General features: G+C 48.7%; 1 protein-coding gene across 2 annotated transcripts in view; it reads right to left on the reverse strand.

The window, feature by feature from the left end:
- Positions 1 to 25749, reverse strand: part of AFG1L (AFG1 like ATPase) — a 2086687-nt gene that overhangs the window by 1987765 nt on the left and 73173 nt on the right. For both annotated transcript variants that reach the window (XM_069606550.1, XM_069606549.1), the window contains exon 2: positions 5298 to 5515. In XM_069606550.1, the coding sequence (XP_069462651.1) occupies positions 5298 to 5515 (218 nt within the window). The remainder of the gene's footprint in view (positions 1 to 5297; positions 5516 to 25749) is intronic.

The following is a 25749-nucleotide window of genomic DNA, read 5'->3' on the forward strand; positions in this document are numbered from 1 at the left end:
ATGCCCTGATCTCCTGTCTGAGTGAAGTATGCCGCAATTTCAGATGGCCCAGCCCTGGCGATGTAATATTCGGGTGGCCCCAGAGTTCAGCGTCCCCAGTTTTGCGGCATCGCATTGTGCATTAAGAGGCTGTTGGTGCCATTTTCGCTGGGAGGGGCTGCAGAGCTACAGGAATTACACTGCCATTAGCTCCCAGCCAGACCATGTCCTTCAGTGATGCACTACTTCTGGCTTCACTTGGGACCAACATCCTTCTTTGCTGGAGGCGTCTCCGATATTGACACTCAATTAAGGAGCCCCTCTTGCTCCCGAGACCCACGGCGTCACAATAGCTGCTCACCAGGGTCTCCGACACGCTTCTCGCTGCACAATCTCTGCAATTAGGCTCACAAGGAGAAAGGCAGCCTTACTGCATGCCTTCCGCCGTGCAGCGTCTGCACACCAGAGTTTGAGGGAACAGGACATTACAGGATAAGCAGGTGAAATCTGCTGCATCAGAACCCCAGCGTCCCTTTGGTTCTACCACTTCTGCCTGAATTGCCAACACTGTGCCTTCTTTCTTCTGCTACTACTGCATACACTCCAACCACAGTTCGAGCTCCTACTCATTGCCTGCACCTGAGGGAGCCTTTTTTGACTCTCAGGTTCCTTCAGATGTGGGCTACTAGGCTTAATTGGCTGACCACTACTACAGCATGACTCTTTAGCCCTCTTCCTCGTCCCAGTACTTATGGGATGTGTAGCCCCCAACAACAAAATGTGTTATTTTTAATAACTTCTTCATTTTAAGGGTAGATTTATTGCCCTTTAACTCATTTAAGGATGAACCATTTGAATTTGTTGTTATAGAGGAAGAAAATATAGAGGAAGACAATTGCCTTATATAGGAAGGCAATATTTCAAAATTCCCATCCATTATACGTTTGAGGGTAAGGAGGATTTTTTTCCTGAAGTACCTTGATTGGTCTTTCTGTTAAGGCTTGTTCAGCTTTTCTGGCATTTGTGCCCAGGAGCCACAGATCTTATGATCTTACATGTGGTCCAATTCATCATAATGACAATAGGACATTACCGTTTCTGGCACCTTTAAAAGGATCTTCCTTTTAAAGGACAAATACTGTGTCTCTTCCCACGGGATCTCCTCACTGCCCTGGGCCTTGTCTCCTCCCGGGTGATCCTCCTGCAGTGCACCACCCCAAGGTCAGGATCAGGAAGTGTCTGTTTTTCCCTGGCCACCTGGGAGGAGACTTTAGGCAGGACATCTGTGAGGGATCCGCAGGATTTGTCACAATTCCCAAGCCAAGAAACATGGATGAGTGGGAAAAAACCCAATGTCTAAGAACTGTGGCACGCAGAATTCCCCTCCTTTGCAGAGGGAAAACCGAGTCTGTATCTGAGAAAGTCATTTGTGGAGGGAGACTGTATAGTCTGGTTACAATCTAGTCAAGTCCAGAGGACAGGAAGAATGGTGAAGAAAATACAATGAGCTCAGACCCAACTAACAGACCAAACAGGAAAAAAACCATGGGCCTCATTACGGGTCGGGCGGTCCGGAATTAACAGTGGTGGTAAACCCGCCGCCACTGTTCATTCCAGACCGCAAGATCCCGAGTCCTGCAGGCAGGAGGTGATCTTCCCGCCAGGTCTGACCTGGCGGGTTGAACACCTCCCGAGTCCTGCAGGCGGACGTGGAAACACCGGCACCATCATGAGATGGTGCCGGTGTTTCCACTTCCCCATTCCCATTGAGTCCTGTGGGACTCAATGGGAATGGGGATTAACACCATTCTGCCTCCGTGACTCCCGGGACACCGGGGCTGTAATGCCCTGGTAATTCCGGGAGTCACAGAGGCGGAATGGTAATACGAGTCCGGTGGTAACAAGGCGGTTTTACCGCCGGGGATACCGCCGGACTCGTAATGAGGCCCCATATGTCCTATTCTACAGAAGGAAAAAACTTGAAAGGGACCTCAGATATGCTGATGCAAATTCCAGCACAGGAAGACTATAAGGGTGACAGGATCCCTCCCACGGACTCTTCCCGCAACTCAGAGCAGACAGTCTATGCAAACAGACACTCCTCTCCCATCTGGTGCCTGGAGTAAGAGAGAAGAGTTGTTCCCCCTTCTCCAAGGACCAAACACCCAGAGACTTTCCTTACTTCCATACTAAAAGAAAGCCTGAAGAATGGAGAACTAATGGCACCCCACAAATACAACCACAGTAGAGGGAGAAGCTTTACTCACACTGACAACCATTTTGAAGTTGATGGGAAACCAAACTTGTAACATCTAAATGGAAGAAATGGGTTCTCATACTCTCCCACCCTCCATAAGGATTGCACAGCACTTACACTGACCTGTTATATAGGGATACTATCCATACCCACCAGCGTTGCCCAGAGTCTGTAGATGATATGCACGTGTGGGTCTGCTATAGCCTTGTCCTATATTTGAAAATCGCAAAATCGATTATCTCCTGAAATCACCTATGCTGATAGCACAAGGCCGAGCCCCGCCCTGTGCAGGGCTAATGGGTGTGGTTGGTCAGATTTCACTGTCGCCAGTACACCCCAGACTGGTATGCTGACAGTGGACCAAAATGTTAGCCCACCAATTGTTGTGGGGCTGGAGCCAACAATCGCAAAAAATCGGAAATCTCCCAAAATCGCCTATGCTGTAAGCACAGGGCCGGACCCCACTGTGCAGGGTGAATGGGTGGGGTTGGTCAAATTTCACTGTCGCCAATACACCCCAGACTGGTATGCCGACATTGGGACAAACTTTCAGCCCACCAACTGTTATGGAGCTGGAGACAACCCCGAACATACAAACACACTTTCACAAATATATATATATATATATAAATGAGGAGCCGCAAAAATGAACACCAATGGTGAGGGGGAAATTGCCCCTTACATCCTCACCAGTGGCCAATATACAATGTGAAATGATTCAAGATGATAGCTAGCCTGTTTGAAGACTTTGACTAAAAGGTCAGTACTACAAAACCTCCTTACCATGGAGTATGTTCAGACATGTGAAGTGGTCCATCCAGCCAATCAGGAAGAGCTATTCAGCATCAGCCGTAGATAAAGCCTAGCTCCCATAATGGCATTGTGGGCAGTTGGAGAAAGCAAAGGCTGTGGGGTGGATTCTGGAGGATAGAGGGCAATGCCAAGACCTGGTGAGGAGAGACGCAGTGTAAGACCAGAGGAAGGTGAAGTGAGGAATGAAACCTGCTGAAGATGAAAGTGGGATAGTACGCGAAACCAGAAGACTGGTGGAGATAAGACCCAGAGACCAGAGGAAAGTACAGTGAAAGAGAACATGAATACCAGAAGCAGAGAGAAACTCTGAACCAGAAGGGAGCTAAGAGAAATTAAATGTTAGCCAAGTTTAGAAAAAGGGAGATATAGTAGGGTGGAGACCCTAACCTAAAAAAAAAAGCAAATAATCCACTAACTGCAGGTGTTACCTAATTCCTGTTACTCTAAATGGAATGTTGGTAATAAAAGTGGGATCTTAAGGACTGTTCTTCCCTCTAATCATCCAATGACGGGGTCTACAACCAGATGTGTTGGACTATATTTCCCATGACACCCTCACTATTGATTATACAGAATAGGGCCAATGGGATTTGTAGTCCAAAACTACAAAACATCGGGCTAGCCAAAAGTTGCAGACCCCTGATCCATGTATTCCCGTAACCCCAAATGATGTATCAGGCTCTGTTACTTATAGACACTAGAGTCCTGTTTAATAAAGACCCAAAATTAAAAAAACACATTATCTTAACAAAACAAGTAGGGTCAAAGCCAATAGGTCTGGCTTTGTAAATGGGGAGGGTAATAGGTTTTTGAAAAGGCCCCACAAGAAAAAGAAGGCCTACCCTCTACAACTGCAAAGCCGGATGAGTTGCTTATTGCAGATTTGCTACGGATCAGAATTCCCAAGATTTCCACTTCCAATTAATTTGTCCAGCTGCAATCATGCATGCTCCAGAAATCAGTCAGGTCTAATCTGCATACACTTGAAGCCCACTTGTTTGGATTAGATACTGCAGCTTTCTTCCTGCAAACAATATTATATTTTCACATAGGATGGATTTCAAATGTGGGGAGTGGACGGCAGGTGGATAGTGCTGTGAGAATAAACATGGTCACCCTAAATGTTATGTTTGAAAATGGTGCTCTATACACAGTAATATGTTATACTTTGGAAAAGCTAGTCCAGTACATTGCACGGTCAATAAATATTGCAAGCTGTATTAATAAAAGCGCAGCACACTATAGTCCTGCACATCTACATTGACAATCACAAGGAAAATGCACAACGATTATACTCGCAAAACGCACGTACAAACACATATAAATGTCAACATTGTCAGACATGTGCTACCATTCCAAGATGACTCCTGTGAAATTATTGCTTTAGTGAAGGTATAATGGGGCAATCAACGGTGCTTTCTACTTCAAAGAGCAGCTGACCATTATGGATAGGGAGCAATCTTGTTATATTCTTTAACCACAGAACAGTGGCAGGCAGACAAAAAAGAAGAAACTCGTAATAATAATTCAAATAAATAACGCAGCGCAAACATGGAAATAAAACCAGTGTTTCAAGAGGCATATAAACAACAGAAGCTGATTGACATTAGCGCCACTGTAGAGTAATACTATGAGTGCTCTGGCAAGAGTTCTAGCCAGACCTAAAAAGGTATCAAGACTGTGTGGGTCATTACGACCTTGGCGGTAAGGGGTTAACGGTGCCGGTAATGGTGCCAATGCCGGAGCCGTCAACCCCTTACCACCCCATTACGAGTCTGCTGGCGGGACACGCAAAGGGCGTCTGGTAAAACCAGGTGCCCTTAGCAGGTCCCGCTAGCAGACCAGGGAGCTAGCAACGGGCCTGTTATTAACGGGTCCGTTGTAAGCTCCCTCCCCATTCCCATTGAGCCCTATAGGGGCTCGAATGGGATGTACTGGGTCCGGGTTCCTCGAAAGAGGAATTACCGGGTCCTCCAAGGTTGGAATGGCCCGGTAATTCCTCATTTAAGGAACCCGGACCCGGTAAGGGGGTAACCATGTCGCAAATTGCAGCATGGTTACCTCCAAGGTCGTAATAACCCCCTGTCTATTTGAGGATCTGATGCAAATTACATTGAATGCTGATCTACTCTGTACATCACAAGCATTAACCTTCAGGATCCTTTTCACACCTATGTAGTTTCTAATATAGTACCTTTCTTTCCTCATCTGTTTTTCAATAAATGATAAAATGATTTATTGACCTCACCTTTGAGAACACGTTTTTAGAGCTTGCACTGTATCCTTTCAGCTCCTCATGCAGCGTCTGCAAATGCTGCATTACTCTCCTTTGGTGTTCATCTTTCCTCAGTACCCCTGAGCTGGCCAATAAATCATAATGTTCCAGAGGTCCAGAGCAAAGTTCGTTCGTATGAGTGGTTGATAATGAAGAAAGAACTTCATTGTTTGTTGCGTGAGTAATATATGCTGTAAAACATAAGAAAATAAGCAACAGTAAAAATAAGTAATCATATCAATAATACTAACAATTAATATTACACCTATAAAATCAATGTTATGGAGTCAATCATCCCCAATACAGAGAACAGCTGTTCGAATTACCCAATTAGATAGCACTCGTATTATCAACCTCAGAAGGATGATAGGCAGAGTGGAGGTTTTGCTACTGTGGCGTTCCATAAATAGGAGTCGGACCAATAAACATGGAGTTTCAGAAAAGGATTTTACAAACTTAAATGAAAAATGCCTAACTTGGCCCAATGGCTATGGTGATGTTCCCTATGTACAACTGAAAAATCTAAGGTGCTTGTCAACTAAAAAAAGGTCTGTCCTCGGTCCGAAACCTAATTTAACTAACTGGCCCTACCAATATACACAAATGATAATAAATAAAGTAAATCCCTGCTCGGCTTGCGTTGTTGGTCTCGTGCAGAGGGGATGTGGCCTAGCAGTTCGGGCTGCCCCTTTTGGGGTGGGGCCAAGTCTGATTTGCATACGGTCTTTCCCTTCTGTAATGGCTTGGCTGGCGAAGAACGGTGGTCTGGAGGGTTGCCCAGAGCATTGCCAGTGGTTAAGATTAATTCTAAACCTTCCAGCCATCACCTCTTTGTTTTTGCTATGTCACCCCGAGTGGGACGGGTATGCCCAGACGTGGGTCCCGTGCCTGCTGGGCCTAGAGACCCAAGCTACTCCTCACTGATGAGCCTCAACAAGGGCGAAACATGTTTGGGGATGCTTGTGGTCTCGTGCAGAGGGGATGTGGCCTAGCAGTTCGGGCTGGACTGCCCCTTTTGGGGTGGGGCCAAGTCTGATTTGCATATGGTCTTTCCCTTCTGTAATGGCTTGGCAGGCGAAGAACGGTGGTCTGGAGGGTTGCCCAGAGCATTGCCAGTGGTTAAGATTAATTCTAAACCTTCCAGCCATCACCTCTTTGTTTTTGCTATGTCACCCCGAGTGGGACGGGTATGCCCAGACGTGGGTCCCGTGCCTGCTGGGCCTAGAGACCCAAGCTACTCCTCACTGATGAGCCTCAACAAGGGCGAAACATGTTTGGGGATGCTTGTGGTCTCGTGCAGAGGGGATGTGGCCTAGCAGTTCGGGCTGGACTGCCCCTTTTGGGGTGGGGCCAAGTCTGATTTGCATATGGTCTTTCCCTTCTGTAATGGCTTGGCAGGCGAAGAACGGTGGTCTGGAGGGTTGCCCAGAGCATTGCCAGTGGTTAAGATTAATTCTAAACCTTCCAGCCATCACCTCTTTGTTTTTGCTATGTCACCCCGAGTGGGACGGGTATGCCCAGACGTGGGTCCCGTGCCTGCTGGGCCTAGAGACCCAAGCTACTCCTCACTGATGAGCCTCAACAAGGGCGAAACATGTTTGGGGATGCTTGTGGTCTCGTGCAGAGGGGATGTGGCCTAGCAGTTCGGGCTGGACTGCCCCTTTTGGGGTGGGGCCAAGTCTGATTTGCATATGGTCTTTCCCTTCTGTAATCGCTTGGCAGGCAAAGAACGGTGGTCTGGAGGGTTGCCCAGAGCATTGCCAGTGGTTAAGATTAATTCTAAACCTTCCAGCCATCACCTCTTTGTTTTTGCTATGTCACCCCGAGTGGGACGGGTATGCCCAGACGTGGGTCCCGTGCCTGCTGGGCCTAGAGACCCAAGCTACTCCTCACTGATGAGCCTCAACAAGGGCGAAACATGTTTGGGGATGCTTGTGGTCTCGTGCAGAGGGGATGTGGCCTAGCAGTTCGGGCTGGACTGCCCCTTTTGGGGTGGGGCCAAGTCTGATTTGCATATGGTCTTTCCCTTCTGTAATGGCTTGGCAGGCGAAGAACGGTGGTCTGGAGGGTTGCCCAGAGCATTGCCAGTGGTTAAGATTAATTCTAAACCTTCCAGCCATCACCTCTTTGTTTTTGCTATGTCACCCCGAGTGGGACGGGTATGCCCAGACGTGGGTCCCGTGCCTGCTGGGCCTAGAGACCCAAGCTACTCCTCACTGATGAGCCTCAACAAGGGCGAAACATGTTTGGGGATGCTTGTGGTCTCGTGCAGAGGGGATGTGGCCTAGCAGTTCGGGCTGGACTGCCCCTTTTGGGGTGGGGCCAAGTCTGATTTGCATATGGTCTTTCCCTTCTGTAATGGCTTGGCAGGCGAAGAACGGTGGTCTGGAGGGTTGCCCAGAGCATTGCCAGTGGTTAAGATTAATTCTAAACCTTCCAGCCATCACCTCTTTGTTTTTGCTATGTCACCCCGAGTGGGACGGGTATGCCCAGACGTGGGTCCCGTGCCTGCTGGGCCTAGAGACCCAAGCTACTCCTCACTGATGAGCCTCAACAAGGGCGAAACATGTTTGGGGATGCTTGTGGTCTCGTGCAGAGGGGATGTGGCCTAGCAGTTCGGGCTGGACTGCCCCTTTTGGGGTGGGGCCAAGTCTGATTTGCATATGGTCTTTCCCTTCTGTAATGGCTTGGCAGGCGAAGAACGGTGGTCTGGAGGGTTGCCCAGAGCATTGCCAGTGGTTAAGATTAATTCTAAACCTTCCAGCCATCACCTCTTTGTTTCGGCTTGCGTTGTTGGCATCTCATGGCTCAGCCCCTCCTCTTGTAATAGTTATGAATGTTAGTAAATGTTCATCACAGTCCTTTGTATTTGGTCTTTCCAAATATTATCTTGAACAAAAGTCACTCAGTTTGGTTGTAACTCAAAAGAAAGTATGATTTGCTTCTCAAGCCTTTACAAATGATTGGATATCATTTCCAGATTTTGAAGGAACTTTTGGGTTGATATCACTTAGAACCCCCGCGACCTGATTAAATGCAAAAATGTACACTGTCGCATTGGTGTGCCATAGAACGGAGACTTCGAGTTCCTCAACTCTGTTTGTTTAATTAGGAAACCAGGCTGCTGTGGTCACACCTTATTACTGCGCCAGAAAAAAATGATGCTGGAGACTAAGTCCAATTGCTGTTGTGTGATAAGGAAGTTTCATTGATCTGCCCTATGGATTACACGTGTTTCGGCAAGGTGCCTTTCTCAAATCAGGTCTTATCTAATTATGAACTATCATAAGTGAAAATAATAAATGCACCATCCAATCCCCATGTACCAAACCACATCGTAAAAATTAAGGTAAAACGGAATATCCAGAAAAGAAAGTTAAGTAAATCAATCAAACATTATTGAGAAGAAAACAAAAGCAAATGGCATTTTTTTAAACGTATGCATTTCCATTTCAGTTTCCCATTCACAGAGAGAGAGGGTAGGGGATAAGGGATGGATGTTTAGGTTTGGAAAAGTCAAAAGGAAAAAAGGAAAACACATTAGAAATTAATAATTGGTGAGTGGTTGTGATTGAACAAACTTGTGCTAAGTGTGCTGTAATGTGAGAAAAGATTTTTTACCAAACTTTATTTCTCTTGATCATTACTGGAAGTGTAATAACGGGGATCAATCCCAACTGTGAGGTAAGGGCGTGGGAGAGAAAGGAAAGAAGGTGGCGGTTTGTGAACACTTCTATGCACATTTTCAGCTAAAGTTGCAAAAAGGCGCTTTTACTTTTAATGCGGGTTGCATCACGTTAAAAGGCTTGCGCTGCCTTTGGTTCCATTTTAATTGATTTACTTAACTTTCTTTTCTGGATATTCCGTTTTACCTTGATTTTTACGATGTGGTTTGGTACATGGGGATTGGATGGTGCATTTATTATTTTCACTTATGATGGGTCATAATTAGATAAGCCCTGATTTGAGAAAGGCACCTTGCCGAAACACGTGTAATCCATAGGGCAGATCAATTAAACTTCCTTATCACACAACAGCAATTGGACTTAGTCTCCAGCATAATTTTTTTCTGGTGCAGTAAGATGTGACCACAGCAGCCTGGTTTCCGGATATCATTTCCAGTCTTGCATAAACTTGGAGCTTTCACTGAAGCAGAACAAAAGGTTACTTTTCTCATTCCTTTCTGGATACTCGAAATATATCTCGACAGGCCCCTTTCCAGAGCAATTACGCCTCTTCTTAGGCTTGTAGTCAATGGTTTTACTATCTTCAACTTTCTCTCGAGGATCTTCTGTCCCTCCTCCTTATTTTCATCTCCTGTACCATTACCCGGTTGCTTTAGGCCTTTACTGGGCCCTCTAGCTCCTCGGCTTAAATCCTGCTCATATGTGTCCTCTCTCTTCTTACCGTTATCTTGGGGTTTATAGTTATCCCTTCTGGGTCTCGACGACTAGTACACTCATAGACTTTGCCTACCTTGCATATAATCTGTTTTTGCCCTTCCCTGGGTTCATTGCAGTCCGCCCACCTCTCTTTCTCGTGCACAAACCATGTACCAAATGCTTTGCAGTGTTCTTCCCAGAGAGGGTTGGTAGCTGCGGTGGCGACGGACTCCCTCGGGCCGGACCGCTTGCTTGTGCTCTCCTGCAGCTGCCTTCTTGTGGCTCGGCAGTATCGATTTGGAACAAGTTACTTACCTGTAACTGTTGTTCTCCAGCATGGGTCTGGCATGGATTCACATGCTCATGAATATTCCCCGTCGTCAGGCTGGGAATCCTCGGTAAAGAAAAAACCAGTATCAGTTTCGTTTCTGATCTGTCTTTCGTAGTAATAACCAATCACTGGTCTCTGCGTCATACTGACCACAGCCAATGACTGCCCTCTACCTAAGCACCGCCTCTGGCAGCCATCTTCAGATTTGGAAGCACGTGAAGTGGCAGTATGACCAAGTGAAGAGCCGCAGAGGGGTAGGCGGGAGGGTTCGCATGTGAATTCATGCCAGACCCATGCTGGAGAACAACAGTTACAGGTAAGTAACTTGGTCCTTCTCCAGCATGGGGTCTGGCATGGATTCACATGCTCATGAATAAAGAATACATAGCAGTACACACATGCACAACCACGGGAGGTGGCAAAGGCTCAACATTAAGCAGTACATCAAACTCAACATTAAGCATCTTACCTCCTCACCAGGCTCACCTCAGGCGAACAGGTTGCGCAGCACTGCTTGGCCGACCCTGGACTCCTCCCTGGAATCCCGATCGACGCAGTAGAATTTCGTGAAGGTGTGCGTCGACCTCCACGTAGCAGCCCTGCATATGTCCAGCAGGGGCACACCAGAAAGGAACGCCGTGGTAGCTGCGATCGCTCTGGTGGAATGGGCTCTCGGACGGCCAGGCAGTGGTCGGTTTGCCAACCGATGACAGTACATGATACAGCCGGAGAGCCATCTGGAAATGGAAGCCTTCGAGAGAGCCTTCCCCTGATTGACAGGTCCAAAGTTCACAAAGAGTTGTGACGTCTTCCGAAAACACTTCGTGCGGTCCACGTAGAACTTCAGCGCTCTAGCCACATCCAGCGAGTGCAAAGTCCTCTCAGCCGGCGACGAAGGCGACGGGAAGAACACAGGCAACACCAAGGGTTCGTTGAGATGGAAGTCCGACGGTACCTTGGGCATGAAGGAGGGGTGCGTCCTGAACACTACCCTCGTGTCGTGAAAAGTCAAGTACGGGGCCTTGCAGGAAAGGGCCTGGATCTCTCCCACCCGTCGTGCGGAGGTGATGGCCACAAGAAACGCTGTTTTCCACGACAGAAACTTCAACGGGGCCGAGTGCAGAGGCTCGAACGGAGGTCCCATGAGCTTGGTCAGCACCACGTTGAGCTCCCACGCCGGGGCCGGAGCCTTCACCGGCGGGAACGATCTGAACAGTCCCTTCATGAACTCTTTCACCAGACGATGAGACCACAAGGACGTCCGGCCCGTGGTTCTGGTGTATCGGGAGATCGCAGCAAGATGAATCTTGATGGACGCGTGTGCCAGTCCAGCTTTGGCCAGCGTCAGCAGGTACGGCAGTACCTGGGGAGCCGTAATCCGTAGAGGGTTAATCTTCTGTGCGTGGCACCAGACAGAGAACCTCTTCCATTTGTGTCCGTAGCATTTAAGAGTCGAGGACGCCCTGGCCTTTGCAAGAACCTCTTTGCAGTCGGCCGGTATGTCGTATCCTCCAAACTCTAGCGCTGCAGGAGCCAGGCCTGCAAGTTCAGCGATTTCGGGTCGTGGTGGAGGATGGCGCCTCCTTCCCTGGAGAGTAGATCCGCGTCCACCGGCAGCTTGATTGGCGGGGACGCTGACAAGTCCAGAAGGTCCGGGAACCATATCTGCCTCGGCCACGCAGGTGCGACGAGGATCATCCTGCACCGTGACCTCTTGAGCTGGTTGACGAGCCGGATTAGCAGTGGCAAAGGAGGGAACGCGTAGAGGAACAGGCCCTCCCAGGGGAACGAGAAAGCATCGCCCATGCTCCTCGCCTGGGGAAAGCTGCTGGCGAACCTCCGGCACTTGGAGTTCGTCGCAGTCGCGAACAGGTCGATCTGGGGTGTGCCCCACCATCGGAAGAGGCGATCCACTAGATCCTGCCGTAGTTCCCACTCGTGGCACGAGCGCAGCTCCCTGCTGAGTGAGTCGGCGATGGTGTTTTTTATCCCTGCCAGATGAAACGGCACCAGAAACATCCTTTGGGCGACGGCCCAATGCCACAGGTCCTGCGCCTCCTTGGACAGTGCTGGGGACCTGGTTCCGCCCTGTTTCCTGATGTAAAACATGGTGGTGGTGTTGTTGGTGAAGATCCTCACCACCTTGCCCTTGAGGGACGGAAGGAAGGACCTGAGGGCCCAGAACACTGCACGGAGCTCCAGGACGTTGATATGGAGGGACTTCTCCGTCGGGAGCCAAAGGCCTCTCGCGTGCAGATTTTCGGTGTGCGCTCCCCACCCTTCCAGGGAGGCATCCGTGGTCACTGTCTCCTGGTGGTCTGGAAGTCCATGCCCACCGTCAGATGCGCGCGGTTGCCCCACCACCGGACCGCTCGGCGGAAACTCTCGTCGAGTGTGATCCTCTCCTCGAAGCCGCCCGTCGTTTGGGTCCAGCGCGCGTCCAGGAACTCCTGCAACGGGCGCATCCGGTGCCTGCACATGGGAATGAGGTAGATGCAAGAAGACATCATTCCGAGGAGGGACGTGATGGACCTCACCTTGGCCGCGTCGGAAACCAACATCCGATGTACCTTGCCCAGGATGGACCTGGTCCTTTCCTCCGACGGGGAGGCCAGAAGGGACACTGTGTCGAGCTCCGCTCCCAGAAACAGTGCGTTTTTGCGCGGGTACCAGGTGGGACTTGGCGTAGTTCACGGAGAATCCCAGGTCCGTGAGAAGTTGGACGGTCCTTGCCGTGTGCTCCACGGCGAGCTCCCTCGTCTTGGCTCGGATGAGCCAGTCGTCCAGGTAGGGGTAGACGTGGATCCCCTCGCGGCGCAGCTGCGCCGCCACCGGTGCAAGGCACTTGGTGAATACCCTGGGTGCCGACCGTAGTCCGAAGGGGAGGGCTTTGAACTGGTAGTGACGCCCTTGGACCACAAACCTGAGGAATTTTCGGTGCCCCTTTAGGATGGGAATATGGAAGTAGGCATCCTCCAAATCCAACGACGACAGGAAGTCTCCTTCCTCCAGCTGACCCAGGACGTGCTGGATGGTGACCATCCGGAACTTCTGCGCCTTGATGAACTTGTTCAGACGTCGCAGGTCTAGGATGGGGCGCCATCCTCCCGTCTTCTTCTTCACGAGGAAGTATCTCGAGTAAACTCCGGAGCCCCGAAGCCTCTTTGGGACGAGTTCGATGGCGCCCTTCCTGAGCATCGCCTTTACCTCCAGGAGAAGCTGAGGGACGTGAAGCTCTTTCCTGGCCACGGGGGGGACGCGCGGGCACCTTCTTTGAAACTCGAGCGCGTGGCCCCGGGCTAAGGCGTCCAGCACCCAACGGTCGGTGGAGATGGACTCCCACACGCTGACGAAGCTCGCCAGCCGGCCTCCCACCGGGGTGCTTCGGTGGGGGCCCGACCCCACGGCCGGTTCAATCCTGTTTCGACGAGGCTTTGCCGCCTTGACCTCCTTGGCGACGACGGCGGGGTCCGCTAGACTTGCCTCGTCCTCTGTAGGCCTCCTGAGACGACGAGCGGGCCGCTTGACGGTAGGTGGAGAAACCGCCGCCGGAACCTTTGGAGGCGCCCTTGCCTCCGCTGCTCTGAAAGGGCGTCCGTCGTTGCTGCAGAGCCCCAAGGGCCCGGGCCGTCTCAGTGTCCGCTTTAATGGCCTGAAGGGAATCGTCCACTGTTTTCCCAAACAGGTTGTTCCCATCGAACGGCATGTCCAGGACTCTGGTCTGTACGTCTTGACGGAAGTCCGTAGCCTTGAGCCATCCACGCCGCCTAAGGCACACGCCGTTGCCCAACTGGCGAAACCCAGTGTCGGCGATGTCCGTCGCAATAGTGATGGCGTGGTCCGACGCCACCTCACCTTCCTGTAGGATCTCCAGGGCATCCGCCCTCTTGTCGTCCGGGAGGAAGTCCAGCAGGGGAGCCAGTTTGTACCATAGCTCCCTGTCGTAGCGGGCCACGATAGCCAAGGCGTTGGCCGCTTTAATCGTCGTCGCTGCAGACGAGATGACCCTGCGTCCCATAGCGTCCAATTTCTTTCCCTCGCCATCCGGTGGGGAAGTCGATGTGGAGGGGCCGCACCCCCCCCCGCCTTCTTCCTGGCCGCCGCGGAGACGACGGAGTCCGGGGTAGGCTGCGCCCGGAGGCACAGGGGGGCCGCGTCCGGGACCCGGTACTTCTTCTCGTACCGGTCTCTTCTAGCTGGCGTCGTGGAAGGGTTCTTGAGGAGGGCGAGGCCGTCATCCCAAATGTCGTCCAGTAGAGGCACCGCGAGGACCGTCTTCCTCTTGGCCTCGCGCCGTTGATAAAGGAATCCTTCCTTTTTCTTCTCCTCAGGGCAGAGTTGGAAAAGCTCGGATGCCCTGGCGATCATGGAGTGGAACGATCCAATCTCGTCGGGCGGAGAAGCCCTGGTGGGAGGTGACGACGGTAGATCCTCGTCGTATACCTCGTCGTCCGTACCCGTTGCTGCCGTGTCAGTCCCTGTATCATCCCCTCGGGTGGACGGGGCGCGACGGCTGAAAAGGAGGCGGAGGGTGAATCCTTCTTTTCTTGGCCGGGGGAACACCAGAAGGTCCCGGTTCAGGATCCCCCGACGGGAGAGGTTCCTCCGTCGGCAACGGTAGTCTCGTCCTTATCTCTGAGCATAATGACTGTATAGCCAACAAAATGGCCGCCGAGTTGTCTTGCGGCGCTGGCAGAGGGGAATCCGACGGGCGATCAGGGGCCGGTCTTCTTCCACGCCAAGGCCGTGGCTTAAGACCTCGATCAGCTCTTCCTCCGAGGTTGAGGCCGAATCTACGACGACGCCCTGCCCCCCCTTTTTCTTCCCCGCCGGGGATTTCACGGGGGTCCTATCGATGGGCACAAAAGAGGACTCCCTCCGAGGTGGCAGGGAGACTCTGAGCCCCGAGGTCGCCACCACTGGTGTAGCCTCCACAGGCTGAGCCAGGGCCGCCGCGACAGTATCGATAGAGGGCTTGGCCGGATGGATTAAGGCCTTCACCACCTTAGGTGCGCTCACCGCCTTATCCTTGAGGGGGGGGGACACTGCCTCGCTCCCCCTCCGATGGGGCCTTCGAGCTCGACCGGGGCCTCTCCAGGAGCTTCGCCGGGTGCTCGCCCTTCCTCTTACCCGACCCAGAGCGTTGGCTCGTGGCTGAAGGTGCCGGGGAGGGTGCGCCCTGCCTGGCGCCCGTAGAGCCCGACCGTTCGGCGCTCCCGGTGCCAGCGGACTCGCGGTGCTTGGCCTTGTGTTGGACCCCCGTCGCCGGGGCGTCCTCAAAGGTCTTAGAAGACCGCTCGGATTTCTTCCTCTTCTTCTCGCCTGTCGGGCTCTTTCCTTCCAGCCAGTTGGCGAGACGTTGATGGCGGTCCTTCATGGTCCGCTCCGACATATTGCCGCAAAACGCACAGTCCTTCTCCACGTGCGTCTTGTCCTCATGTAAGCAGTAGAGACAAAAGGAGTGTTCGTCCTCCTTAAAGACGTTCCGCAGCTGGCATCCAGGGCAGATCCTGAACAGCTTTCCGGGCGTCGAGCTTCCCTTCTCCGGGCCATGTCCGGGCCTGAGAAGCTTCTGGAGTCCTCCAAAAGCGTAGCTCGACGAAATCTTCACCCTTGAGGGGCGCAGACGAATCCGACACGGGTCCCCGTTGATCGGATGGAGAGTCGGTGGAGCTTGAGGCTCTTTTGACCGAAAAAACGAAGTTTTTGAGAAAAAACGTGAAAAAATAGCACTAACGCTCGAGAGCAATAGCACGAGGATCCCAACACATGAACGTGCGGTAAAAATCTGATGATGGCTGCCAGAGGCGGTGCTTAGGTAGAGGGCAGTCATTGGCTGTGGTCAGTATGACGCAGAGACCAGTGATTGGTTATTACTACGAAAGACAGATCAGAAACGAAACTGATACTGGTTTTTTCTTTACCGAGGATTCCCAGCCTGACGACGGGGAATATTCATGAGCATGTGAATCCATGCCAGACCCCACGCTGGAGAACTGTGGTCTTCTCTAGCGATGGCCTTCTGGCAGGCTTGCCAGTGTCTCTTTCTCGTACTTCTCTGGTGCCAGCCTTCTCATGGACTTGCAAGTATCTCTTCTAATTCCTCTGGCATTCTTTGCCGGTGGCCTTCTTCTGGACCCGCAGACGACTCTTTCTCTGATCTTCGCCAGCAGCAACCTCTCTCGTTCTCTGGCTTCTCTGGTGGCAGCCATCTCGTGGGTTTGATAGTATCTCTTTCTCTGGTTTCCTCTAGCAACAACCTTCTTGTGGTCTTGCTGGTGTCTCTTTCTCCGATTTCCTCTAGTACAGCCTTTTCGGGGGCTTGCCAGTGTCTTCTCCTTCCTCTGTCAGCGTCTCATCAGACATGAGCAGTAAACCTTGTTAGGTCGTCGTTCCTGGGCTTAGAGAAGTTCTGTGGGCAGCTCGCCCATCACATACGCCCTGTGGTCCCGCCTCCAAGCAGCGCTGGTACCGGGTGGTGGCGGTGACGTTCAATCTGCACATTTCCGCACAACCTAATTAACATCAACTGGTCTCTCCTCCTTCCAAATGAAAATCAAAGGATCTTTATATGGGTCTCGGTAATGAGAGATAAAGTTCTGTTGATTACAAGACTTCACACTGGAGGCGGGGGTCAGAATTTATATATGCCAAATGCAAAGGTTTTATCAATTTAACAACCTCTTTGGCTCCCATACAGACAGAAAACACATGATTTGGGTGAGATCTTGATAAAGAGACTGGGAGACATTTTCCCCTAAGGGGTAGTCCCTCCTACTGACATCCCGCCTGTCCAAACCCCTAGGTAGGTAATGCATAGCACTTACACCTCCCTGGTATCAATGGGGGTAGTTCCCCCTTGGGGAGAAGGGACGAATAGCTTGGATTTGTCAAAGCACACATAAATCCCTGTTGTGGATGCAATAGACACTTAGCTATCACACCGCCTTAAATCCTTATTCAAGTCACTGGCAAGTCTTGAAAAGTATGTGATCCAATTATCCTACTATTGCTCAGCTATTTAGTTATTGTGTTCCTTTGTTTTCTTTTTTTATGTGTTACCTACAGTGGCACATCGACAAAAAATGGGACACACAAATAGGGTTTCAACTAGATTTAAAGTTTTCAGGATAAGTGTCAGGAAGTGGCTGGCCTGTAACGGTTCTGCATGACGGTTGCCATGACAACGGTGGCAGCGCCCCCGGCACTCCAGGAAGTACTGGTCCAACTGTCAAGCACGTCATCACGGCTAAGTCAGTGCAGTGATGACATCACCATACCAAAACTGAAGAGGTTGAGGCCGTCAGAAGCCCACGCTTCACTTCCAATAAAGCCCCGCGAACAGAAGACACCTCTGCTTTTCAACTTCAGGATTCCTTTGAGTAGCGGTTTTTTTCTTTCCATCATTGTCCTACGGCTTTTGAGCCTGGTTTGCTCCACAGAATCCGCTCCGGTTATTTCCTTTGGCTTTGGCATCCTAGATCTTGGCTTTCCACCCTATAGATTTTTTTAGACCCAGGTTGGATTTAGGTTTTCCTTTCTATGGATTTTAGACGCTGGTTTGCGTCTGAAGATTGGTTCTTGGACTTCTCTTGGCTGTGGTGTTTTAAACATCTTCCTTCCTGTGGAACTCAACCCTAGCTTGCTCGCGTGGCTCTGCTCCTGGATTTTCCCCTGGTTTTAATCATCTGGATTTATTGTTTTCTGGTCGATTCTTCCTGGATGGATCTTTTGTTACCTTGAACATTTGTATCCTTTAGCTTCTGCCCTGGTGCCATCTGGGTAGGTCCCCGCATCCCTTGGACTACTATACGTAAGCTGCGCCCTTGAGCCACCCAGGTTCCAGTCAGTGTAGTTGCTTTGTCTTCATCAGTCGTCTGCGTTTTTCTGGTCTATAGACTTCCTCTTAGGTAGGTGAAGCTCCTAGGTTTTCTACTATTGGCCCTCAGACTTCAGGTAAGACCCGGGTTTCTGGGGAGCTTAGATCGCGATTACAACAAACCGCCATTCATTGTGTTCATCTGCTGTTCTTCCTTTCCTTAAAGCGGGGTCGCTTACCCTTTCCACTTGAACACTCGACAACCAGATGTTTTGGTTATTCTCTGGATGTGGTGGTTTCAAGGGGGAAGCTCCCCATGGATGGGTCTTCACTACAGTGTTTATCAGTCCTTTCCTATCACCACTGGACAAAACCTGACAATAAGGTTGAGAGAAACACCTACAGCAAATAGGGGTCTTATCTGCAAAAAGGGTGTTTCGATGCTGTAACAGTTTAAACAAAAGGTATCAGGACAGGTCAAGCAACAAGCCAGAAGGAAGGTGGGCACCACTAATCTTAAACCAGAAAAGTTTTCTCTTTAAGTAAAAATGTGTTCTTTTTTTTTGCGGAGCAACCAGTCTGTAGGGGTCCTATTGACACCGGGACCCTAAAAGTCTAGACAACAATGAGAAAAGCTGGATTGACCGTCCAGCAAAGATTGGTGCTCACGCTTGTGTTCAGAGCTCTGAAATAGTGTTATTCAATTTAGTAAATGGTTCTTGAATATTCATTCAAAGTTCTTCGACGAATTCTTAGATAAATTGTTACTTCACAATTTTATTCATGTTATGGTGCATGTCTTTCATTCATTAATCTGCATGAATAATGTACTAAGCACCATCCGAGTTGACTGCAGAGAACATATGGTTATCTGTGCCTATGCATTTCGGAGTCTAGCTCCTTCCTCAGGGCTGAAACCATATTTCATTCATTCTGCTGTAAACCAACAGTTACATTCCATATTCCAAAGAAAACATTATCCAAGTGTGAACAAACTATTAATCAGAAAACAGTGTATATAGCAATACATACCACATTTCACGTGCATATTGGGTTGTGGAGAGATGGAAATGAAAAATAGAAATAAAAATGATACACATGAGTTTAGGTAATTAATACAAAATACTCTCAGTTCAACCTATATTGATGCCCAAATTAAATATCAGCGATAAGTGTACCTGTCAATCAACTTGCTTGCATCTTGTTTGAAGATCAAGACAAAGGAGTGAATGAAACTCCCTTGAATGCCAAGTAAAAAAAAGGTGTACAGAAAGGACCATGATCATGAGTTGTAAAAAGTCTATCAGATTAGAGAAATGCATGCGGGTGCTCAAACTGCTAATACTGGCAGTATCCGTATACTTACTGATGCACTCAAATGCGCGTCGGAACGCAAACTCCTCGTGGATCCAAGGAGGTGAACCGCCTTTACTTCCTTGTTATATTTGTTGCCATGGCATCCCCTGCGTGGCACTGCGTAACGTCGATAAACGTATCGACGTAGCAGTGCCTTGCGTCCCGTATCTCCATGGAAGCAGGAGAACGGGAATGGGGAATAACCAGATGTGTAGGCAAGTTTACTAAAGTAAGTGTGCGAGCCTCGCAAAAAGGTGACTAATATTCTCCCCGATGGGTGAGAATGCGTACAGGAAATGAATGTAATGAAACTCATATATGTCTGTAAATATGAAGAAAAAAAAAAAACGAAACGAAAATAAAAATATGCTGGACGGTTGTGCATGAAAGAACAAATAGATAAGATCTGCAAAAATAAATACATTAATGTAGAAATGTAACGAAGAACAAGAAACAAACCAGTATTTAAGAAAATTAAAGTAATGGATACTAAATAATAAAAAAATCAAACCAAATGACATAACGACGTAATGCGTAAATATGGATACGAGTAGGTACATGAATGGGAAACTCCAGTGATATCGACGCGGGTATTCGTGTAGGAATTTGGCATAAGAGGTTGTCAAAATGAATAACGAGATTAATATGGATACTGATAAAACTTATTCAAAATAAAGCAAAGAAGGAAAAAGGAAAAAGCAAACCTACAAAGTTACGGAAACATTAAAAAGTTAAGGAAACAAACACCAAGATCGAAAGTCATGTCATATGATGAGTATGTGGATGGAACAACCCATCTATTCAGAAATTACCTTACATGCTCTGTGTTTACTATATATATTCTGTGTGCTTCATGCATGCTCATGATTGAGGCATTAATGTATATGATATTATTTGTAACCTGTTATTGCCTAATTAGTCTCCTGAGGTAATAAACCTCTCTGCAAAATGTTTATAAGCCAATAAGTGGGAGAATTGAAAAAATTAAAAAGATTAAAAAAAATAAAAACGAGAAATAAGAAAACGAGAATAAGAAAATTCCAAACAAAATCAATTAGTATGAACCTAATCCGTTATATCTAAACAAGAAATAAAAATAAATGTGGATAAAAATAAAAAAGAAATAAAAATAAAAAGTGAAAATAGATACATACTTTCTACCCGCATCATAAAAGTGTATGCATTGTGCTATATATTGTCTACACACTAAAAATAACAAGACCAGTTAATCTCCTCGTTAAGTCCTCTGGGAGCAAGTGTTCCGAGTCTGTCTATCTAGAAGCAATCTCTTCTGTCAAGTCTTAGTTGTAGATTCTCGTGAGGTTCATGTCTGTGTATCACTTCAAGTATCAGGAAGCGTATTTGTGCCAAATTGTGCCCCTTCTTTACCCAATGTTTGGCCACTGATGAAGTGGTATTACTGTTTCGGATGCATGACCGATGCTCATTCCAGCGTAATTTCCCCTTTCTTTTTGACTGACCGACATAGTACAACCCACATGGGCATTTAATTGCATAGATGATGTTGGCCGTTTCACATGTCGCATAATCTTTGATAGGTAATTTCTCACCGGTGTGAGGATGGTTAACACTTTGTCCTTTCAGTATGTACCCGCAGTTGCTGCATTGTAGACATGGGAATGTTCCTTTCCGTTTTGTCTCAAGTTTTTTCTCTGCTGGACGTGTTTGAACCAGATGGTCTCTAAAGTTCCTGCTGCGTTGGTACGCAAAAATGGGTGAATCTTTGAACAAGTGTTCAATTTTTTGATCACATGATAACATTTGCCAATGCTTTTTGATGATAGATTTAATGCGGTTACTTTGTGTGCAGTATCTCGTCACGAACACAAGTGGTGGATCTGATTTGTTTCTTCTTGGTTGGGTCAATAGATCGTCTCTGTTAATTGCTTCTATTCTGTTTTTAGCTTCAACAATTTCACATTCCCTATAACCTCTCGATGAATTTGTCACTCATTTTCTGTAGTTCGACGGTGTAATCAGTAGGGTCGCTGATGATACGTTTGACACGTCAGGACAGGTCAAACCATAAGGTGTCCAGAGACTTATGTCTACTAGGGTTTCAGGATCTCTCCCACTACATCTTAAGTCTTCACCCCATCAATGAGGAAGGATGCATAGGTCTTTCAGCATTTCTACTTTGATTAGGTGAGAGATAGGGACAAAGACCTATATGCCCTAGGGGTGTTTCGATAACAGAAAATCTGTGTTCCTATCGTGCAAAAGAGTGTCGGGACAGAATAGATTATAAAATGTCAGTGCCTCTATCCAATAGGGATACTGGTCTGCCACATGATCTGTACTCTAAACACACATGTATATAGCATCCAGCATACTTCTTTACTTCTGACAGTCTTAGCGATATATTGCCCAGCTCACTGTTTCCCAAACTTCAGGCTTGGGGATATAGCGCACAGCTTACTTCTTTGACAGAATTACAGACAGAGGGATATAGAGGTCAGCTCCTAAATTGTAATTCATCCAGGGACTTGGCTCACTTCTTCACTTATCAAGTATGTAACATGATGCTGGACCGGGTGACAGCATGGGGAGGAACCCCTGGCTACCTCCAGCATTCCATTAAAAAAAGCAGGGCTTTGTTACAGTGTAACCATATATTTTGTTGCCCCTTTAAGTGATTGGACGAGCGGCAGTCCTGCAGAGCTGGCAGCACCTGTACACTTGCCACCCCTTGCATAGCTTAAAAAACCACTCTTAAATCTACCCAGAGGAAAAAAGCGGCCTGGCCTAGGGCAGGAAACACGAGAAATAGTCAGCCAGTCCTCACACAAGGCCGCCATCTTAAGTCTGTTGGTAACATATATGGAAGACCTACTTGAGGGCAGGGCCAGAGTGTGACAACTGGGACCCACCAGCCAGTACCTACACCAGCGATGGAAAGAGTGAGTTATGAAATCCAAGATGGCAGAATCAGTTCTCTGAGCTGCTGTGCAGCAGACACTAGAGACCCACCCAGCACCAGACAACTATGGGTCCCAAGTCCCCTATGCCAAGCCTGCACACCAGAGTTCCATTACCCCATAGAGATGTTGGAAAGCAGGATCAGGAGGTATCAGGCAGAAAGGGGATCGCCCAAGGGGAGGAATGAGCCATTCCCAGGTCCCATACTGGAGCCGACAGTCATCCTGAGGAGAAGAGCGCAACAGCCAATCCCCATCACAGATGACACACTGGTGTTTCCTTACACCAAAGAGAAGCTGGAAGGTGGTGCCAAAACCCTAAACAAGGCCAAGGGCCCAGTCAGTTGGTGGTAGAGCCATGTTGTTTAAGAGCATGTTTGGAACTGCCTAGCGAAGAGAACAGAAGGAACAAGAGACAGGAGAAGAGTTCCTGAAAACTGGGAAGAGCAGGAGAAGACCAAGAGGCAGTAAGAGTACAGACCATTGAGGTTAGGAAAAGCAGGACACAGTTGGCAGGGAGAAGAATGGTGCAGAGGGTGGGAGAGATAGTGTAGAAGCATATGACCCAGCCTATTATGAGAGGTGCCCAAGAAGGTGCAAAAGATGTCCAAATGGGGGAAGCAGCAAGAAGAGCTCTGAGAGATTTGGAAATCCTTAATTGTTATAAGGGAGGTCCCAAAAGGGGTAAGGGTGGGAAATAGTAGATGGCTGGTGTGGGAAAACATTGATGAGAGGTGGGTACGAAAAGAACAGGAGATAGAGAAAAGAGACGTGAAGCCTTTCCTCCAGTCTCAACTTTCATCCGGTCTGCTTGCAGTGTTCACACTATGAGGAATCTGATGATGTCATCACCCCTTTCACAGAGGTAACCTCGCCCCATGTGACCAGGGGATGGTAGCCACTATCTGATCCTGACCCTCGGGCGGCAGCTATATGAGGGAGGACCACATAAAGGGAGGCAACCCTCAATGGGATTACGGTTACGCTCACCTGGTATCCACGGGGACGCCACCCAGTCCTGGTTGAAGGATTTGCACTCTCGAACCCTCTCCCGGTCCCTTGGTAAGGACTCTGGTTAAAGATGGGTCTGCAATATAGGAGAGCTGGATTCAATACCAGATTGACTTTATGTTTTCCCACCTCCCTTGGCCTCAACTCCTTCCTCCCCCTTGGGCCCTCTCCTAACCTTAATATTGTAAAAGGTGGATTATGCGTCCTGCTCCTCGTGGCAGGGGCGCGTAGATGTGGGGGGCGAGCAACGACCAAGTTACTTCACTGGTGCAAGCCCCCCTGTGGGAATCCAGGCCTGCTGTGACGCCGTAGGTTTGCTACTTTACAGTCTTTATATGCAGTTCTTATGTTCCTCTTAGTTCGAATAATAATGTCTTGCTTCTTTCCTTTTAAGTATGGAAAGGTATTTTGGTGTTGTCATGCAGTTTGAAGATGACCATGGGCCGGTAGGCGAAAGTGTGGTGTGCACGATGCTGTCCAGTAAGTAATGCGCGATGCGTGGCGCTGTTTCGCCTTTTATATTGCTAACCTGTGTCTTCTCTCCTTGCAGGTTGTGATGTTCCTCACCGAGCGCCGTAATGTTCCAGCAATGATACTGACCAGGAGATGACTACCCAGGTAAGAATTGTGTGGCTTTCTTCATTCGAGGGGAAACGTGAGTAAACGCTTACTAATGCAGTCTTTCTTTCTCCTCTTTCCAGGTTATGATATTCCAGGATTCATGCGGTGCCGGATGATGGAGTTCGTACCTTCAGGTGAGTGGAACTGAAGTCGGTGAGGGATTGAAGACAGGATACTGTTCCAGGTAAGTTTGTAGTGTTCTTTCTCTCTCTGCAGGTCCTTGGTTTCAAGTAAGATGGCCTCAAAGAACTGGCTACGGTGAGCGTTACGCTGCCTACAGCAGAATAACGCAAAGCATGTTCTGCTGTTTGGGTGTGGTTTAAATAGTCTCAGGTAAAGTAGTCCAGGTAAAATAGTCCCAGGCCTGCCACACCCAAAGTAGTCCAGGTAAAGTAGTCCCAGGGCTGCCACACCCAAAAGACTAGACCGCACAGCTCAGTTCCTTGTAACTGAGCTATGTGTGTGCCTCCATGTTGGCTGAACCCCCCCCCCCCCCCAAGTAAAATAATCCCAAGTAAATAGTCCCATTCTAATGTTGGTCTTCATGATGGCAATGAGCCCGGCACCAGGACGGACTCCAAGAGAGTCTTGGATGGGGTTTTAAGGCCTTTTAAGGCCTTTGACCTGTCCCTAACTGGAAGGCTGACTTGCCAGTGAGGGCCAGGATTAAGAGTCATGACAATTACATGGCATCATCGGGTAAAGACAGGTACCCCACTATCCCTTTTAGGGATGTTGCCCCCATATCTCTTATGGCTTATTGTAAGAGCTCCTAGCCACCACCCACAAAACCTAGGGATAACTTCTTCCAGTATCATGTGACGAGAAAACCAAGAACTGCCCAACATTCTCATGAATATGAGAATACTGTGAAGAGGAGGCTGAACGGAACAATGAGAATCCATGAGGCTGAGAAGTGCAGAACGTGCTCCAGTGGTTATGAGCGTATGACAGGTGGTGAGACATTTGAAAGGCAGAACATGAATAGAGGAAGAGAGAGCTACCTGGGAAATCTGTGTCTCTGGGCATTGACCGAGGGACTACCGAACATGTAGCTAGCAGGCTCCAGGGAAAGGAAGAAGGAGGAAGGCTGCAGGAGACTGTGTGCTGCGTTGGGATCACACCAGAAGAAGGCACGTCTGGTTGGCTGCCACAGGTACCGAAGAGCTGCGCCTACGCTGCTCACACACGCAGAAGAATTCAGCAACCAGGGGCGAGCCACGAAGGACGTGGAAGCCGGGCGAGCCTGCGAGATGGAGGTGGGACACCGAACCGCTGCTTCCCCTTTACCGCAAGCAAACCAAAGAATGCCACAGAAAGCCAGTGAGCTCTAAGGAGGGAGAGCAAAGAAAGTTAAAGTACAGTGAAGTGAATGAAAGAGAATATGAGATTCATGATTACCGAAAGAGAAATAATTGAGGTGAATGTAACAAAGCAAAGTTTGCAAGTGTGTAAACTAGATCACATGAAGAAGTCCTGGCAAAAACATACACCACGCAAAGGTCAAGACTGTGAGCAAAGTTAAATTGAAGTAGAAAAGAATCTGGCAGGGGAGTACACCAGGTATCCTGCGAAGTTGGGACTCACATCAAAGTTGTGTTGAATACAATGTGTTTTATTTTGTGTGTTGACCAAAGAACTCCAAGGATGACTTGTACCCTTAGGAGTCTTGAAGTCTTTTAAAGAGAAACCTGGGGAAGGGAGCCGCCCCCTGGGACAGTGAACCTTATCCAGTTGGAACTTTTGTGTTGGAGCACATATATATATATTTCATTTGAACTTGAAATTTGCACATCTTTCAAGACAAGAGACAATACCATTAGCACCTTAGAGTTAGTTTTAGAATGTGAGGGCGAGGATAGGATTTTCGGACACAGGACAGAGTCCTTTGGACATCTTAACATTGGACAGACCTTTAGTTTTGGTTGAGGTAGGGAAAATACCTCCTAGAGTAGGAACAGTAAGG

The sequence above is a fragment of the Ambystoma mexicanum genome, chromosome 4p (assembly GCF_040938575.1).
Source record: "Ambystoma mexicanum isolate Mex_15411 chromosome 4p, UKY_AmexF1_1, whole genome shotgun sequence".
NCBI classification, from domain to species: Eukaryota; Metazoa; Chordata; class Amphibia; order Caudata; family Ambystomatidae; genus Ambystoma; species Ambystoma mexicanum.